General features: G+C 41.7%; 2 protein-coding genes across 2 annotated transcripts in view; one reads left to right on the forward strand and one right to left on the reverse strand.

Annotated features, from left to right (window-relative positions):
* Nucleotides 1–14,483, forward strand: part of LOC137660228 (AP-3 complex subunit mu-1-like) — a 154,398-nt gene that overhangs the window by 32,861 nt on the left and 107,054 nt on the right. The window lies entirely within an intron of this gene.
* On the reverse strand, nucleotides 363–14,420 carry LOC137660230 (replication termination factor 2-like). Its single transcript, XM_068394960.1, has 3 exons — nucleotides 14,230–14,420; nucleotides 2,620–3,226; nucleotides 363–865 (listed from the first exon to the last, which is right to left on the reverse strand). The coding sequence occupies exons 1-3, from the start codon at nucleotides 14,296–14,298 to the stop codon at nucleotides 639–641; spliced, it is 903 nt and encodes a 300-aa protein (XP_068251061.1). The 5' UTR covers nucleotides 14,299–14,420; the 3' UTR covers nucleotides 363–638.

Here is a 14,483-nt window from a genome sequence, read left to right on the forward strand (position 1 = left end):
ATTGTAGTTTTATTTGTATCAAAATATTATTTGTGACTTCAAGTTACAAAAACCTCAACCTGTTAATAAAAGGGGGCTTCTTGAACTGGAAGCATTTAAGATAAATTCAGTTTCATACTAAGTTTATTTAATGATTTTTGAATTACAGAATGCTAATTTTCTTCTTCCTCTAGAGTATAGAACTCCTTAGCACATTCCTATTTTTATTTGTATTTAATTTTTTAGTGTGAGTTTATTTCCGTTTACATAAAGCATACTAGAAATTACAGTCTTCATCTTTTCCCTTTATAGGTATTAGCCTTGAAATAACTTCCTCTCCATTCTTTTCAATTATGTTTAAGAAATAATAATAGAAAACCCGATATAAAGTAATCCTTTCTTCCGCAGTTACCATACGCTGCACAAAACTTTAATGATTCACAGGAACTTAAAATCAATTGAACAAAGGACTCCATTTTTAATTTTAACCTCACATACGGTAGAACTCACTTTGTAATTCTAATTATGCAAAGGACTTTCTTTACAATAAACGTATGTTACCACACTTCCTGTTTGTGAACCCAACAAATACAGTAACAAAAAAACAACATGCAGTATACTTACAAAAGTAAAACTAAACTCCCATGATCAACTTATTACTAAAAGTACTGTGGGTTACATGTGACCCAATGGGCGCTCTGTTTCTTCTGTGCAGTTTTGTGTGTATCAAAGAGACTTTTGTAAACTTCTGAGGCTTTGGGATCGGCTGCAACGCTAAAACCTGCCGAACGAATCTTCTCGAAGTCTTTGTCTCGAAGAACAGCTGATGCTGCTCCATGGACACGAAGGGTTGACTTGTTATTGATTTCACCACTGGAAGAAGCTCCTGTCAAGAAAATAATAATATAAGAAATATGATGGATTCACCTTATATGATTTTCATAAATATCATAAATGTTAAAATGTAATTCCACAAACTCAAGTCCTTAAATAGGAGTATGTTTTCAGTGTAGGTGGAACTTGGATGTTGAAATCAAAACAAGGTGTTGTTAGTTTTTAGTGGTGGGGGGTAGCTCCGGCCTCTCGGTCACATCGAGTAGCCACTTTGACCTTAACCAAACAAGGACATGAGGCAGGAAGTGTAACGTAAAGGACTCAGAATTGTAGTCAAGAAAAATACAAATTAATTTTTAAATTTGTGATTTGTTCCTACATGGATACAAATCCTTGTTTTTTAAATAGGGGACTTCTACTTAGGAGGGAGGAAGTCCCTAGCACCAAACAGGCTGATTTATTTTCCCGGGAATGTTAAGCACTTTGGTCCGGTGTAGGAGTGAAAGTATGACTCCTGTCAACCTCCTAACGACCTAGGCATGAAAAAGCACTCTATCAGTGATGCACACGCTTCTTTAAGAGTGAGGTCTTGTAGAAGAATGCATGTGAACAGGTTAATGCTAAATGACAGTAGTAAGCATATCAACTGAAGAGCACATAAGCTGCAAAAAGTGTGGGCGATCAGGAACAGGAGAGGAGTCTGAAGAATGTGTGGTAAATGTAGAGCGTGCAAACGTACATGGGAGCAAAATCTCATAGGAGTGCACACAAGAACATGAGATTGCTCATGAGACTGAGTGCTCATTTGAGCAAGTGAATACTCAATGTCAACAGCATGAAGGTCAAATGAAGAGTGCAAAAGCTCCAAAGTGTGAAAGAATGCAAACAAGTGAGGTGGCGCTCCTGTAGGAGTGAGCGATTGCAAACAGGAGATGGTGATCCCTTAGAAGCATGTGAGACCATGGTAGTACTGTATGCTAATGCAAAGTAGCGTGCTGATGGGCACATGCCAAGAGGCGAGGTGGCGAGCAAAGAAAAACATAACTTCGTTATCCCTTTCTTTATCCTCAATGAAGGATTGGGCAACACTGTTTTTCCCATGGGAAGAGAATTGGTAGTAGTCACGTACAATACTATACTGTATTGTGTATCTTCTATCAATCAGTCTTGAAGGAATAATCATCCAAAAAGGGGAAAAGAAGAGCAAAGCCCTTTTTCCTTCCGACCCTACAGTGTGCTCTAAGTCCAAGAATGCGAGGATCTGTTGCCAGCACTAAAAAATGAAGGTGCGGCAGAGGTAAAGGAATAACTTGATGGTGTAATGATATTTATCCCTTAGTTACAAAGTACTGCTTCATCGTTAGTTCACTGTATAGCCAGATACACAGAAATTGTCAGTAAGCTAGTTATTGGGAAAATGAAGAAAATTAAAACAGATCGTTGAGGGTGCCGGAAGTATGTCTGTATTATACGGCAGCTGAAAACATAGTGGTTACTCGGTGTGCTTGAGGGGGGAGCTTTCCCACCACCAGCCACTAACTATCGACACCTCATTTTGAGGTTAACATCTGAGTTCTAGCTACATTAAAAATATACACCTATTAAAGGACGGAGGTTTGTTTTCATGTAGGAACAAATAACAATGATAGAGGAGGGTTCACTTGTACATCAGTGACAATAAAGTATGGATACAAAAGTTCAACTTAATGTAACAATTGATAATTTCCCCTATGCCACTCAAAATTTAAAAACTCACATTCAATGCAAAAGGGAAATAGAGATAGGATGTAAAAGGAAAAAACTTACCTTCGGATAATTTCTGCATTTTCTTAACTTTTCCACCATTTGTCTTAGAGGTTTCCCCTTCTTCCTCTTCAGCTGACCTTTTACCCTCTTTCTTTGCTTTCTTGGCTGCTTTTGCTGTAGCACGACGGACCATCATGGCTGACCTGACACTTTCTTGCTCCTCTTCTGTTGGATTCAGGGGAATTATATCATCCTCGCTTAGTGGTTTTCCACACTTGTGACAAACCTCTGACTTGACTTCCTTGAGAGATCTCTCAGACAGGACACATCCGCAGCTCCAAATGAAGGAGAATCTGTATTTTCCATTCATTTCTAGGGATGTTACGGGACAAATATACTCTGCAGTCTGGTTGTCATTGTAAGCGTCACCGAGATCTGCTCCTCTCCGTTGGTATCCAGGATTAGGGGTGAGATTTAGCTCTTTGAAGTCTTTTAAACCCTTAATGTGGGAAATGCCTCGCTCACTTGCTCGATCTAGGAGCCGAGTAAGAAGCTCTTCTTTGTTGTAAATGCGACCCATCTCGCATGCTACAATGGGTGCCTTAAGAGGAGCCTGCGACACTGCACAGTGTTTCCAACGATAGAGACGCTCCGAATTCTTGTCTTTCTGGAAATAAAATGAAGAAAAATTGTCAATATTCTTCACCACATGAAACAAAACCAATTATTATAACATTACGTATTTTTTTATACTGTATAAACATTAGCAAAAAATGCAATGTGATGCTATTATACAGTATTGTAGAGTATACAGCAACACTGGTGATACCTGGATTCAGTGATTTTCGTTCGAAAGTCACTATCTGGCAACTCTCACATTTTCAAAATTTCTAATTACAGTAGACTAGGTTCCCGGGACGAAGCATTTTGAAACTCCGCTCAATAAAAGATATAGTTCATTAAGCATGGTTTTAAAGAATTTATGCTATATTTTCATCAAATATAGCAGATCATCAGATAGATCATAATAAAAAAAAACAATAATCTTTAATTATGATAAATATGAAAAATAAATAAATACTTTATGAGTCTGACTTTTTAGCCACCATAGTTATGTATTTAACAAAATGTATCAGAGATGTAGTTGTGGGCAGGGTCTAACCGGACATCAACTCGCAGTCTCATGGTGGCACTCTCACAAGCAAGTCATTGCTCAAATATGGCTAGAGCTACCCAACAGCTACCGGATAACTGTAACTCTAGTTAAGCTTATTTCAAAGATTCTTTATATAAAAAATAGATTTAATCAATCGTCTTAACATCAATGAAACAACTGTTTAAAGATGGCTAAACGATACAAGGAGAAAAATTGAAAAGCCATCTTAGGAGGTGAGAGACCACGCTGCTGCACAACTGGAGAAGACGAAGAGTTATAAAGCCAATAGCATAGGCCTAGACTCCAGAGCCATCCTATCATCATCATCACCATTATCATTATTATGATTACTATCATTATTATCATAATTTAAGATACTTGTTATTATCTTGCTGTAGAATCTGCACGTAACACATACGTGTGGCTGAATATGTCTGACCTGATTATAATCTTCCGTTCGTAAAGTAAAAGTAAAATAATAGAAAGGTAGAATTAATTGTATTTCTAACAGCGAAGATAACTCACCACTTTACTTATATCTATTTATCAATTTTTCCTCAAACTAAAGAAACCCATTGGGATACTAGAATTATATAAGTAGCGTGCTAGTCCATCAGGAACGCGTCTATGTGTGACGCTTCGAGATCCGGAACTGGGGAGCAATAATTCTCTAGTCTTCTGGTTTTTGAAGTTGCGAATAGATCTATGAGAGGGCGGCCCCAAATCCACCAAAGTTTCTTGCATACAACTAGATGCAGTGTCCCCTCTGTGGGGAGAACTTGATTCCTCCTGCTGAGGCTGTCTGCCCTCACATTCTTTTCCCTTTGAATGAATCTTGTCAATAGGGATATCTTTCTTTGATGTGCCCAAACGAGAAGAGTTTTTGCTATCTCGTAAAGAGGCCTCGAATGCGTTCCCTCTTGATTCACTATGAAGGCCAAAGCTGTGGTATTGTCTGCATTGATTTGTATTACTTTGTTCATCATAAGCTTCTCGAACTCCTTGAGAGCCAACAGGACTGCTAACAGCTCCTTTTGATTGATGTGGAGACTTTGCTGTTGTCTTGTCCACAGACCCGAAATATGTTATTTTCATTAGTAAAATAAATTTTTGAATATACTTACCCGATAATCATGTAGCTGTCAACTCTGTTGCCCGACAGAATTCTACAGAAGGGATACGCCAGCGATCGCTATACAAGAGGGGGGTGTACTCACAAGCGCCACCTGTGGCCAGGTACTGCAGTACTTCTTGTTGACACCACTTCAATTTTTCCTCGGTCCACTGGTTCTATGGGGAGGAAGGGTGGGTCAATTAAATCATGATTATCGGGTAAGTATATTCAAAAATTTATTTTACTAATGAAAATAACATTTTTCAATATTAAACTTACCCGATAATCATGTAGCTGATTCACACCCAGGGAGGTGGGTGAAAACCAGTGTACATGTATATCAAGAAGCTAAGTATCCCGTATTTCATATTATCAGTTATTCAAAATAACAATGAAATTACAAGTACCTGGTAAGGAAGTCGACTTGAGCCATTACTCTGCCTTAAATAAGTTCGTCTTCCTTACTGAGCGCAGCGTTCCTCTTAGGAGGCTGAACAACTCTAAGGTGCTGAAGTATCAAGGGCTGCAACCCATACTAAAGGACCTCATCACAACCTTTAACCTCGGCGCTTCTCAAGAAAGAATTGACCACCCGCCAAATCAACAAGGATGTGGAAGGCTTCTTAGCCGACCGTACAACCCATAAAAAGTATTCAAGAGAAAGGTTAAAAGGTTATGGGATTATGGGAATGTAGTGGCTGAGCCCTCGCCTACTACTGCATTCGTTGCTACGAATGGTCCCAGGGTGTAGCAGTACTCGTAAAGAGACTGGACATCTTTGAGATAGAATGATGCGAACACTGACTTGCTTCTCCAATAGGTTGCATCCATAACACTCTGCAGAGAATGGCTCTGTTTGAAGGCCACTGAAGTAGCCACAGCTCCCACTTCATGTGTCCTTACCTTCAGCAAAGCAAGGTCTTCTTCCTTCAGATGAGAATGTGCTTCCCTAATCAGAAGCCTGAATAGTAAGAAACTGAGTTCTTAGAACTTGGAAAAGAAGGTTTCTTGATAGCACACCATAAGGCTTCTGATTGTCCTCGTAAAGGTTAAGACCTTTTTAGATAGTACCTAAGAGCTCTAACTGGGCAAAGTACTCTCTCCAGTTCATTCCCCACCAAGTTGGACAGGCTTGGGATCTCGAACGACTTAGGCCAAGGACGTGAAGGAAGCTCGTTTAGTAAAAACCGAGCTGCAAGGAACATGTAGCCGTTTCAGATGTGAAAACAATGATCCTGCTGAAGGCGTGGATCTCACTTACTCTTTTAGCTGTTGTCAAGCACACGAGGAAAAGAGTTTTTAATGTGAGGTCCTAAAAAGAGGCTGATTGGAGAGGTTCAAATCTTGATGACATAAGGAACCTTAGGACCACGTCTAGATTCCAGCCTGGAGTGGACAACCGACGTTCCTTTGAGGTCTCAAAAGACCTAGGGAGGTCCTGTAGATCTTTGTTGGTGGAAAGATCCAAGCCTCTGTGGCGGAAAACCGCTGCCAACATACTTCTGTAACCCTTGATCGTAGGAGCTGAAAGGGATCTTACTTTCCTTAGATATAACAGGAAGTCAGCAATCTGGGTTACAGTGGTACTGGTTGAGGAAACTGCATTGGTCTTGTACCAGCTACGGAAGACTTCCCCTTGAGACTGATAGATTCTGAGAGTGGATGTTCTCCTTGCTTTGGCAATCGCTCTGGCTGCCTCCTTCGAAAAGCCCCTAGCTCTTGAGAGTCTTTCGAAAGTCTGAAGGCAGTCAGACGAAGAGCGTGGAGGTTTGGGTGTACCTTCTTTACGTGAGGTAGACGTAGAAGGTTCACTCCTAGAGGAAGAGTCCTGGGAATGTCGACCAGCCATTGCAGTACCTCTAAGAACCATTCTCTCGCGGGCCAGAGCGGAGCCAACCAACGTCAGCCGTGTCCCTTTGCGAGAGGAGAACTTCTGAAGTACCCTGTTGACAATCTTGAACGGCGGGAATGCATACAGGTCGAGATGGAACCAATCCAGCAGAAAAGCATCCACGTGAACTGCTGCTGGGTCTGGAATCGGAGAACAATACAACAGGAGTCTCTAGGTTATCGAGGTAGCGAACAGATCTATGGTTGGCTGACCCCACAGGGCCCAAAGTCTGCTGCAAACATTCTTGTGAAGGGTCCACTCTGTGGGGATGACCTGACCCTTCCGGCTGAGGTGATCTGCCATGACATTCATACCGCCCTGAATGAACCTCGTTACCAGCGTGAGCTTTCGATCTTTAGACCAGATGAGGAGGTCACTTGCGATCTAGAACAACTTCACGAAAGAGTCCCTCCCTGCTTGAAGATGTAAGCCAGGGCTGTGGTGTTGTCAGAGTCCACCTCCACCACTTTGTTAAGCTGGAGGGACTTGAAGTTTATCAAGGCCAGAAGAACCGCCAACAACTCCTTGCAATTGATGTAAAGTGTCCTTTGCTCCTGATTCCATGTTCCCGAGCATTCCTGTCCGTCCAAAGTCGCACCCCAGCCCGTGTCTGATGTGTCCGAGAGGAGACGGCGGTCGGGTTTCTGAACAGCCAAAGGTAGACTTCCTTGAGAAGAAAGCTGTTCTTACACCACGCGAGAGAAGACCTCCTCTCTTCGGAAACAGGAACTGAGACCGTCTCTAGCGTCATGTCCTTTATCCAGTGAGCAGCTAGATGATACTGAAGGGGGGGAGGTGGAGTCTCCCTAACACGATGAACAGGGCCAGCGATGAAAGTGTCCCTGTTAGACTCATCCACTACCTGACTGAGCATCGGTTCCTTCTCAGCATGCTCTGGATGCATTCTAGGGCTTGGAAGATCCTTGGGGCCGACGGAAAAGCCCGAAAAGCTCGACTCTGAAGATCCATACCCAGGGAGACAATGGTCTGGGATGGGATGAGCTGAGACTCCTCAAAATTGACCAGGAGGCCCAGTTCCTTGGTCAGATCCATAGTCCATCTGAGAATCTCCAGACAGCGACGACTTGTGGGAGCTCTTAAAAGCCAGTCGTCTGACGGAGCCGGACACAAGATCATGGTACTGCTGCACAGTCTGTGAACTGTCAACCATGGGGAAGCGAGGAAGTACAGTGACAACCCGAAGCTGTCTAGACTGTCTGGGTCGTACAGACAACTCCTTATCGGGTTGCTGAGGTTGCCGCACTGCGTCACAACAAGTCACTTCTGCTGGTTGTTGAACGTCTTCCCAGTGACACACTGACTCCGTAAACAAAAAATCCTTTAACAAGGACTAAGCTTGGACTGCATGTCTTGCAACACAGCTCAAGGTCTATGGGAGCAGGTGTGGTAACAGACGGGGTTAGTGACTGAAGTGGAACCATTACCTTCCCTGGAAGCATGTTATGCTTAAATAAAAGTCCATAGGAGGCTACGCAGCTAAAGGCTCCTCTCCAAATGACAGAGTCCTCAAGGGAATATCAGAAGGAGGGAGAAAAGCACTTTCTCATCTACAGGGACCATATCCGAGAAAAGCTAAGTTCTCTCAGTGAGGGTTTCAATGGTGCAAAAGCAGCAGACTAGAAGGCAACGTTATGAAACTGCTTGACAGTCTAGTGAGTTGGCAACAACCAAAGATGTGTGACTGAGAAGCATGCGGTAAGGTATGCAGAGCATGTTGCATGCAGAGCATGCTGTATGCAGAGCATGCTGTATGTAGAGCATGCTGTAAGGTAAGCAGAGCGTGTTGCATGGCGTGTAACATTTCTCAGAAATTCCATGACCAGTGCTAGAGTGAGTAATATCGCATTACCGTCCATTGAAAGTGCACGTGCCGAGGGAATTGATTTAGACTGTTTTGTTGATGAATTTGATAGCCGGCATGATAATCGTAGAATTAAGCTACACTAAATGTACTATAATCTACTTCACCTCAGGAAAGGGAAACTCGCCCTGTTGGCAACACTGCATTACTTCATGCATGCTTGCATGGGGTTTTAATATCAACATAATATTTACCTTACATTCATAACTCATGATTCATTTTTGTTTTGAAGATATTTTGCCATATTTTGCGATATTGTTAAAAATATATTGCAAGGAATACATATATATTTTTATATAAGTAATACAAATAACCTCCATTATCATAATGTTTGTGTAGGCATACATGTATATGATTACAAATGCAAGTTATGAAAGTAATGAGGTGTTATTATTGTCATTTGTTATTTCAAAGTTGAATGGGAAGAGGCTCAAGTTGAGGAGAAAGTGGCAGATGCATGCGTTGAGGTGGCTGACTCATAGCATGAGGTTGCTGCCTCAAGAGTTGCGCTTGCTGTAAGGGTTGCGGATGCGCAGTAGCAGGTTCCTGAGGAACGAGTTAAGGTTCCTGAGGTGTGAGCTGCGAGAGTTGAGGTAGCGGCTGCGCAGAACGCAGTTCTTGTCTCGCGAGTTGAGGTTCCTGAGGTGCTAGCCTAAGCTGCAGCGAGTGCTGAGGTGGCTGCCTCATTGATGGAAGAGGTTGTCGTACCTCAAGAGATTGTTGCCTCGCTGGTGGAACCGCAAGCGGAAGCGGAGGAAGTAAGGCATAAGATTCCTGCTCCCATTGCTGAGGTTGCCTTAAGGAAGGCGGAGGTTGCTGCACACCGCTGGTAACTGGCAACTCAGTACGCGGTAAGGTATCCTGAGGAACCTCAACATCGTACGCCTGGCAGACTGGACTGCGGTGAGGCGGAGCGATCGCAGGAGGAGGTGTAACCTTCTCAGCCTGACACTCACGCATTAAGACCGCAAGCTGTGACTGCATGGACTGCAGCAAAGTCATCTTGGGGTCGGCAGACGCTAAGGTCTGCTGAGGCAAAGCCTTAACAGAAGATGAGGTCTGTTGCGGCATCACCTTACCTCTCTTAGGAGGTGTGCAGTCACCTGATGACTGCGGAGAGTCAGAGCTAACCCAATGACTGCATCCGGGTTGTTGAACTCTAGAGGTCTGGACTTTACGTTTAAGAGGTCTTGAGACCTGAGTCCAGCGTTATCTCCCCGAAATTTCTTCTGCAGACGAGTAAAATAAGGGCTCAATCGTCTGCGGGTGGGAGTGACGGTCTCTGTAAGACACGCCCGCAACCACCGAGGATACTTCTGTGCGCCGATCAAGGCCTGCCGAACCCTTTTGCCCTTCGACATTGCTTCTCCCCTGGGCTTGGGAGCTTGCAAGAGGTCCCGGACTGGGAGGACGACTGGCACGCAAGAAGTACCCTCACGCACAACACTGACACACTTTGCGCTAATCACTTATCACTTTTGAATTTCTGTTTGCACTTATTTCACTAAACTCGAAACTTTAAGTGGTTTGTACCTGAAACACGCAATTCTATCCTTCTTTAAAAGTTAGTAATTGCGAAAACAGAATTACAATGTAACAGAAAAATCTAATGAGAGATAAATAATTCAGTGGCTGGAAAGAGACTAAACACTAGATCAAATAAACTACGTTTAAAATCTCTCACCGCATAAAGCTTGAGAACAAGAATAAACTCTAGAAACGTTTACCTTCTTCCCCTAAAGAGACTAGGGAGAAGAGCAAAAACGATAACAACGTTACTCGCTTGAACGAAACGTTTATCCAGCTCTCTCTCCCTCCGTCTCTATCTCTCTCTCTCTCTCTCTCTAGACTTAGAACCTGAGAGAAGAGCCCAATCATATATACTCGTTAAAACATATTATTGTTAAAGGAAAAAAACTGAAAGATTTCCCAAATAAAAAGTTCCTTTATTAGAATTAAAACCATTAAGCTAAGAAAGAATGAACAAAACGTTATAAACGGTTTACTCTTACTGCAACGTGACACCGTGAAAATTCTCTCTCTATCGTAACGATAGAGCGCAAGTTGAACGTTCTGAACGTCAACAACTGCAGAGACAAAACAAAACGTTAGTTCAACTTTGAAACAGTACGAGACTATCAAAGAAATTCTTTCAAAAACATTAAAATAGCATAATATGTTAACAGGTAAAACCGAAATGACGGGCTCAATGTTAATTAACTTCGGTACAAGAAAAGACCGCCTACTATTAGGAAAGGTCGAATATAAACAAATATAAAAATTAATTTTAATAATTTTATAATAAAAGGAAGTTAATCGAAGAGGCCTATAAAAGGCGGAGAGATATAAAATAAATCTATAACTTTTGTTAAATTAAGAAAGAGAGTCTATACTCTCTTAGACACCAACACTTCCGTCTAAGGGAAGGGTCGGCCATTTAAAGGTGAAAGAGAGTTCATACTCTCTTCGTCACCATAATTAATCAAATTAATTCCAAAAGCTAGCTAAGCTAATAATAGAACTTCCTGAATAGCGAAAGCTGAAATCTTAGAGCAATACTTCACCAAAAACCGTGAACAAGACTCCAAAATTATAAGCGTATCCATGAACGTCTTGCCGGAAGCACGACAGAGGAAAAATTGAAGTGGTGTCAACAAGAAGTACTGCAGTACCTGGCCACAGGTGGCGCTTGTGAGTACACCCCCCTCTTGTATAGCGATCGCTGGCGTATCCCTTCCGTAGAATTCTGTCGGGCAACAGAGTTGACAGCTACATGATTATCGGGTAAGTTTAATATTGAAAACTCTGATTTTCCTAGTGTTGCTACCCACCCCGAGTCCGAGGCGTCGGAAAACAACACAAGGTGTGGGACCTTTTGTTCCAAAGAGAGACTTTCCTGGAGCCTGTTTATGTTGTTCCACCAACGAAGGCGCTTTTATTAGTTCCGTAAGAGGAATGCTCTCCTTGTCGAGGCTGTCCTCTTTGCTCCAATGGCAATTGAGATGGAACTGAAGGAGTCGTAAATTTAGTTTCCCCAGACATACAAATTGTTCTAGTGAAGAGAGGGTTCCAAGGAGACTCATCCATTCCCTCACTGAACAAAACTCCTTTAGAAAGGCACAAAGCCTTAGGAAAGCTAGCTGTTCTTACAGGTGATGGAAAAACCTGAAAAGTCAGACTGTGAATCTCCATCCCTAAATAAAGGATCTTCTGGGAAGGTTAATGACGCAAAGCTCCACAAGCTTTCAAAGTTGCCATTCTATCTCGACAAAGATTCTTTTAAAGTATCCTGATGAATCTTCTGAGATTGCTCCCAACCTCTTGAAGGAAGAAAGCTTACGCACTAGAAAAGTGCAAAATATTTTGCTTCCTCATATCTTTTGAAAGTTACAAGACTGCCGAGTGACATGAGAGCACCTATGTACTTAAAACTTATCATAAATAACAAACTAAATTACGGAGCACAATAAAAATTAAAACTATTACATGGTGATGGGCTGTGGCTATTGTGTTGAATGCAAAGAAGAGAGCAAATGGGGGTAATATCTATACACACATATAGAGCAAAGAGAAAAAATGAAGGTACGATAAAATGAGCAAGCTCTATTTAATTAGGTTGTAGTCTTATAACAATTATTGGGATCTTAAGCGCTAATACCATTTGGTGCTGGTATGCATGGAAAGGAATACACAAGAATGAGTGATTAAAGTTAGTAATAAAAGGTAATTATGCCTAGTTATGTTAAAGCCCTAAGTACCCCGACCTAACCTAACGCTGTACTCTTATGTACTGGGAAGGTGTACCGTCTACTGCGACCTCTCACTTTAATTCACATCGCAGAGTTTCAAAATGATACATCCTCAGCTATATTTATTGTTCATGGCAAATGTTGTGATGGAAGAAATCACTAAAGATTCATGAAATTTTTATATAAAATCCATGAATATTTGGACAGGTAAGTTGAAGACTTTATAGTTGGTTGAGACAGACCGGGTCAATAATTAAAATGTGGATAAATATTTACTATAGAACAATATTTCTGACGATAAAAATAGAAAGTGTTCCTAGTGTGTTTAAAAGTACTTCTAAGTATTCTAATGCAAATAATTGGGGGAAACCCATTTTTTCAAATGTTAGATGTTTTAAAATTCCAAAAGTTATGACTGAAAATTGCATTTTAAAAGGAAAAGAAACGCAAGAACACCACCTAATCTAACCTAACCTAGGAGTTGTATCCTTACTTACTTATCTACCGGGAGGGGGGGGGGGGCTACATTCACCCTACGACTGCCTGGTTTAGACCGAGTATCCTTAAATTACCTTAAGGCTGAGTACCAACACATTGCTCCCCCAACCAGCTTCACTCCTAACAAGGTAAAACTAAATATTTTGCAAAATGTAAAACTAGTTTCATATCATATTTCACACGAAATTAAACTGCATTTTCCCCATAATAAATCAATTTGACAAATAATAAGAAAGTTTATGCCTGCCCTGAACTACTACATACACCACAGGAAGAAAAAAGCAACCTGTTTACAAATCTACATAGGTCTAGGCTAAGTATAGTGTGGTTAATTCTTTTTTTTAATCTAGATTTTCCCCTGTACAGCATATACCAAAATGTTTCATTTGTGAGTCCTGAAGCATTTAACATAAATTGATATAAGAATGGAAAACCATAAAGTCTTAGGTTTAGGCTAACATTCCTAAATCCTAATCGCTCACCCCACTAAAACACACCATGAACTCTATCAACTACTAAAGCGGTGCAAAATTTAGAAAGTGTGTATAACATTGGGCGACGCCTTTGTATATTAGCGGACAGTCCCTCCAGCGAGCATAAAATATGGACATCAACTAACCTAAACCCCCCCCACCCCGACCCCCCGAACTAACCTACAAGCCATGTCCTTACCCACTTACCTATCAGAGGGGGCCAACATTCCCCTGCAAGCCACCTTACGCTGCAGTATTCTTAGTCAGCCGTCATCGTACATGCAGGTGGCTGCTATCATACAAACACCCCCATTGGGTTACGTATTTTTTGTCTGCCATAATACTTGCCCACTTGGCTAAAGCCTGTAGCAAAACATGTACCGCTTACCAGAACCGTAGCGAGCAATAAGTGAATTATCATGGTATGTATGATAGCGGCCACCTGTACGCATGATGACGGCAGTGTAAGGGGGGTTGCAAGAGGGCATTAGCCCCCGTGCGGTATGATCACAGCTTGTAGGTTAGGTTAGGGGGGAAAGTTTAGGTTACTTCATGTCCATTTTTAATGAACGCGTGAAGAACTGGCCGCTGATATACAAAGGCTCCAGGTTATCGTTAGTTCATTAACCAACGTACTCGTAGATGAAATAAAACCTGAATGACGACGACAGGAGGGATTCTCGTTTTCTATGTGAGAAGCAGGCCTGATACCAGACCATATTTACCCCAAACTTTTTAGCTTAAACCAAGTACTTAGATTGAATTGAGTTGAATATAAAATTTAGAACTTAAGCCAAGCACAGTACTTTGATCGATACTTTTCCTGTAACTATAACTAAAATGTTGACATTCTTGACCTTGGGTTAGGCCCGACTGGGCTGGTCTACACTAGCGTCTAAAATCTTACCTGTTCAGGTTTCTTTTTCGTCTTCACTAGCTCGTCTCGGCGAGGAATAGTTCCTCCATCACATCCCATCTTGTATTTTCGAGGGGAAAATCACTTACGATATTAATACAATAACCTAAAAAGGCTGTAAATATAGACTGAAGTCTTGGAAAGTTTCGCAACGTAAACAAACAAAACTTCTTCTACTTTAGTAGTACCTGACTACCCGAGCTCTCGTGACTCATAAGGATTGTAACAGCTCTCCTTTTGGGATA

Source organism: Palaemon carinicauda, chromosome 20 (genome assembly GCF_036898095.1).
Source record: "Palaemon carinicauda isolate YSFRI2023 chromosome 20, ASM3689809v2, whole genome shotgun sequence".
Taxonomy (NCBI): Eukaryota; Metazoa; Arthropoda; class Malacostraca; order Decapoda; family Palaemonidae; genus Palaemon; species Palaemon carinicauda.

Bases quoted from the DNA above. Each gene is read 5' to 3' on its own strand.
- LOC137660230 (XM_068394960.1), bottom strand. From the start codon at position 14,298: ATGGGATGTGATGGAGGAACTATTCCTCGCCGAGACGAGCTAGTGAAG. The intron at 3,227-14,229 runs GTAAGATTTTAG...TTTTATTTCCAG, and splicing joins CGAAAAAGAAACCTGAACAG to AAAGACAAGAATTCGGAGCG. The intron at 866-2,619 runs GTAAGTTTTTTC...TTTTCTTGACAG, and splicing joins AATGCAGAAATTATCCGAAG to GAGCTTCTTCCAGTGGTGAA.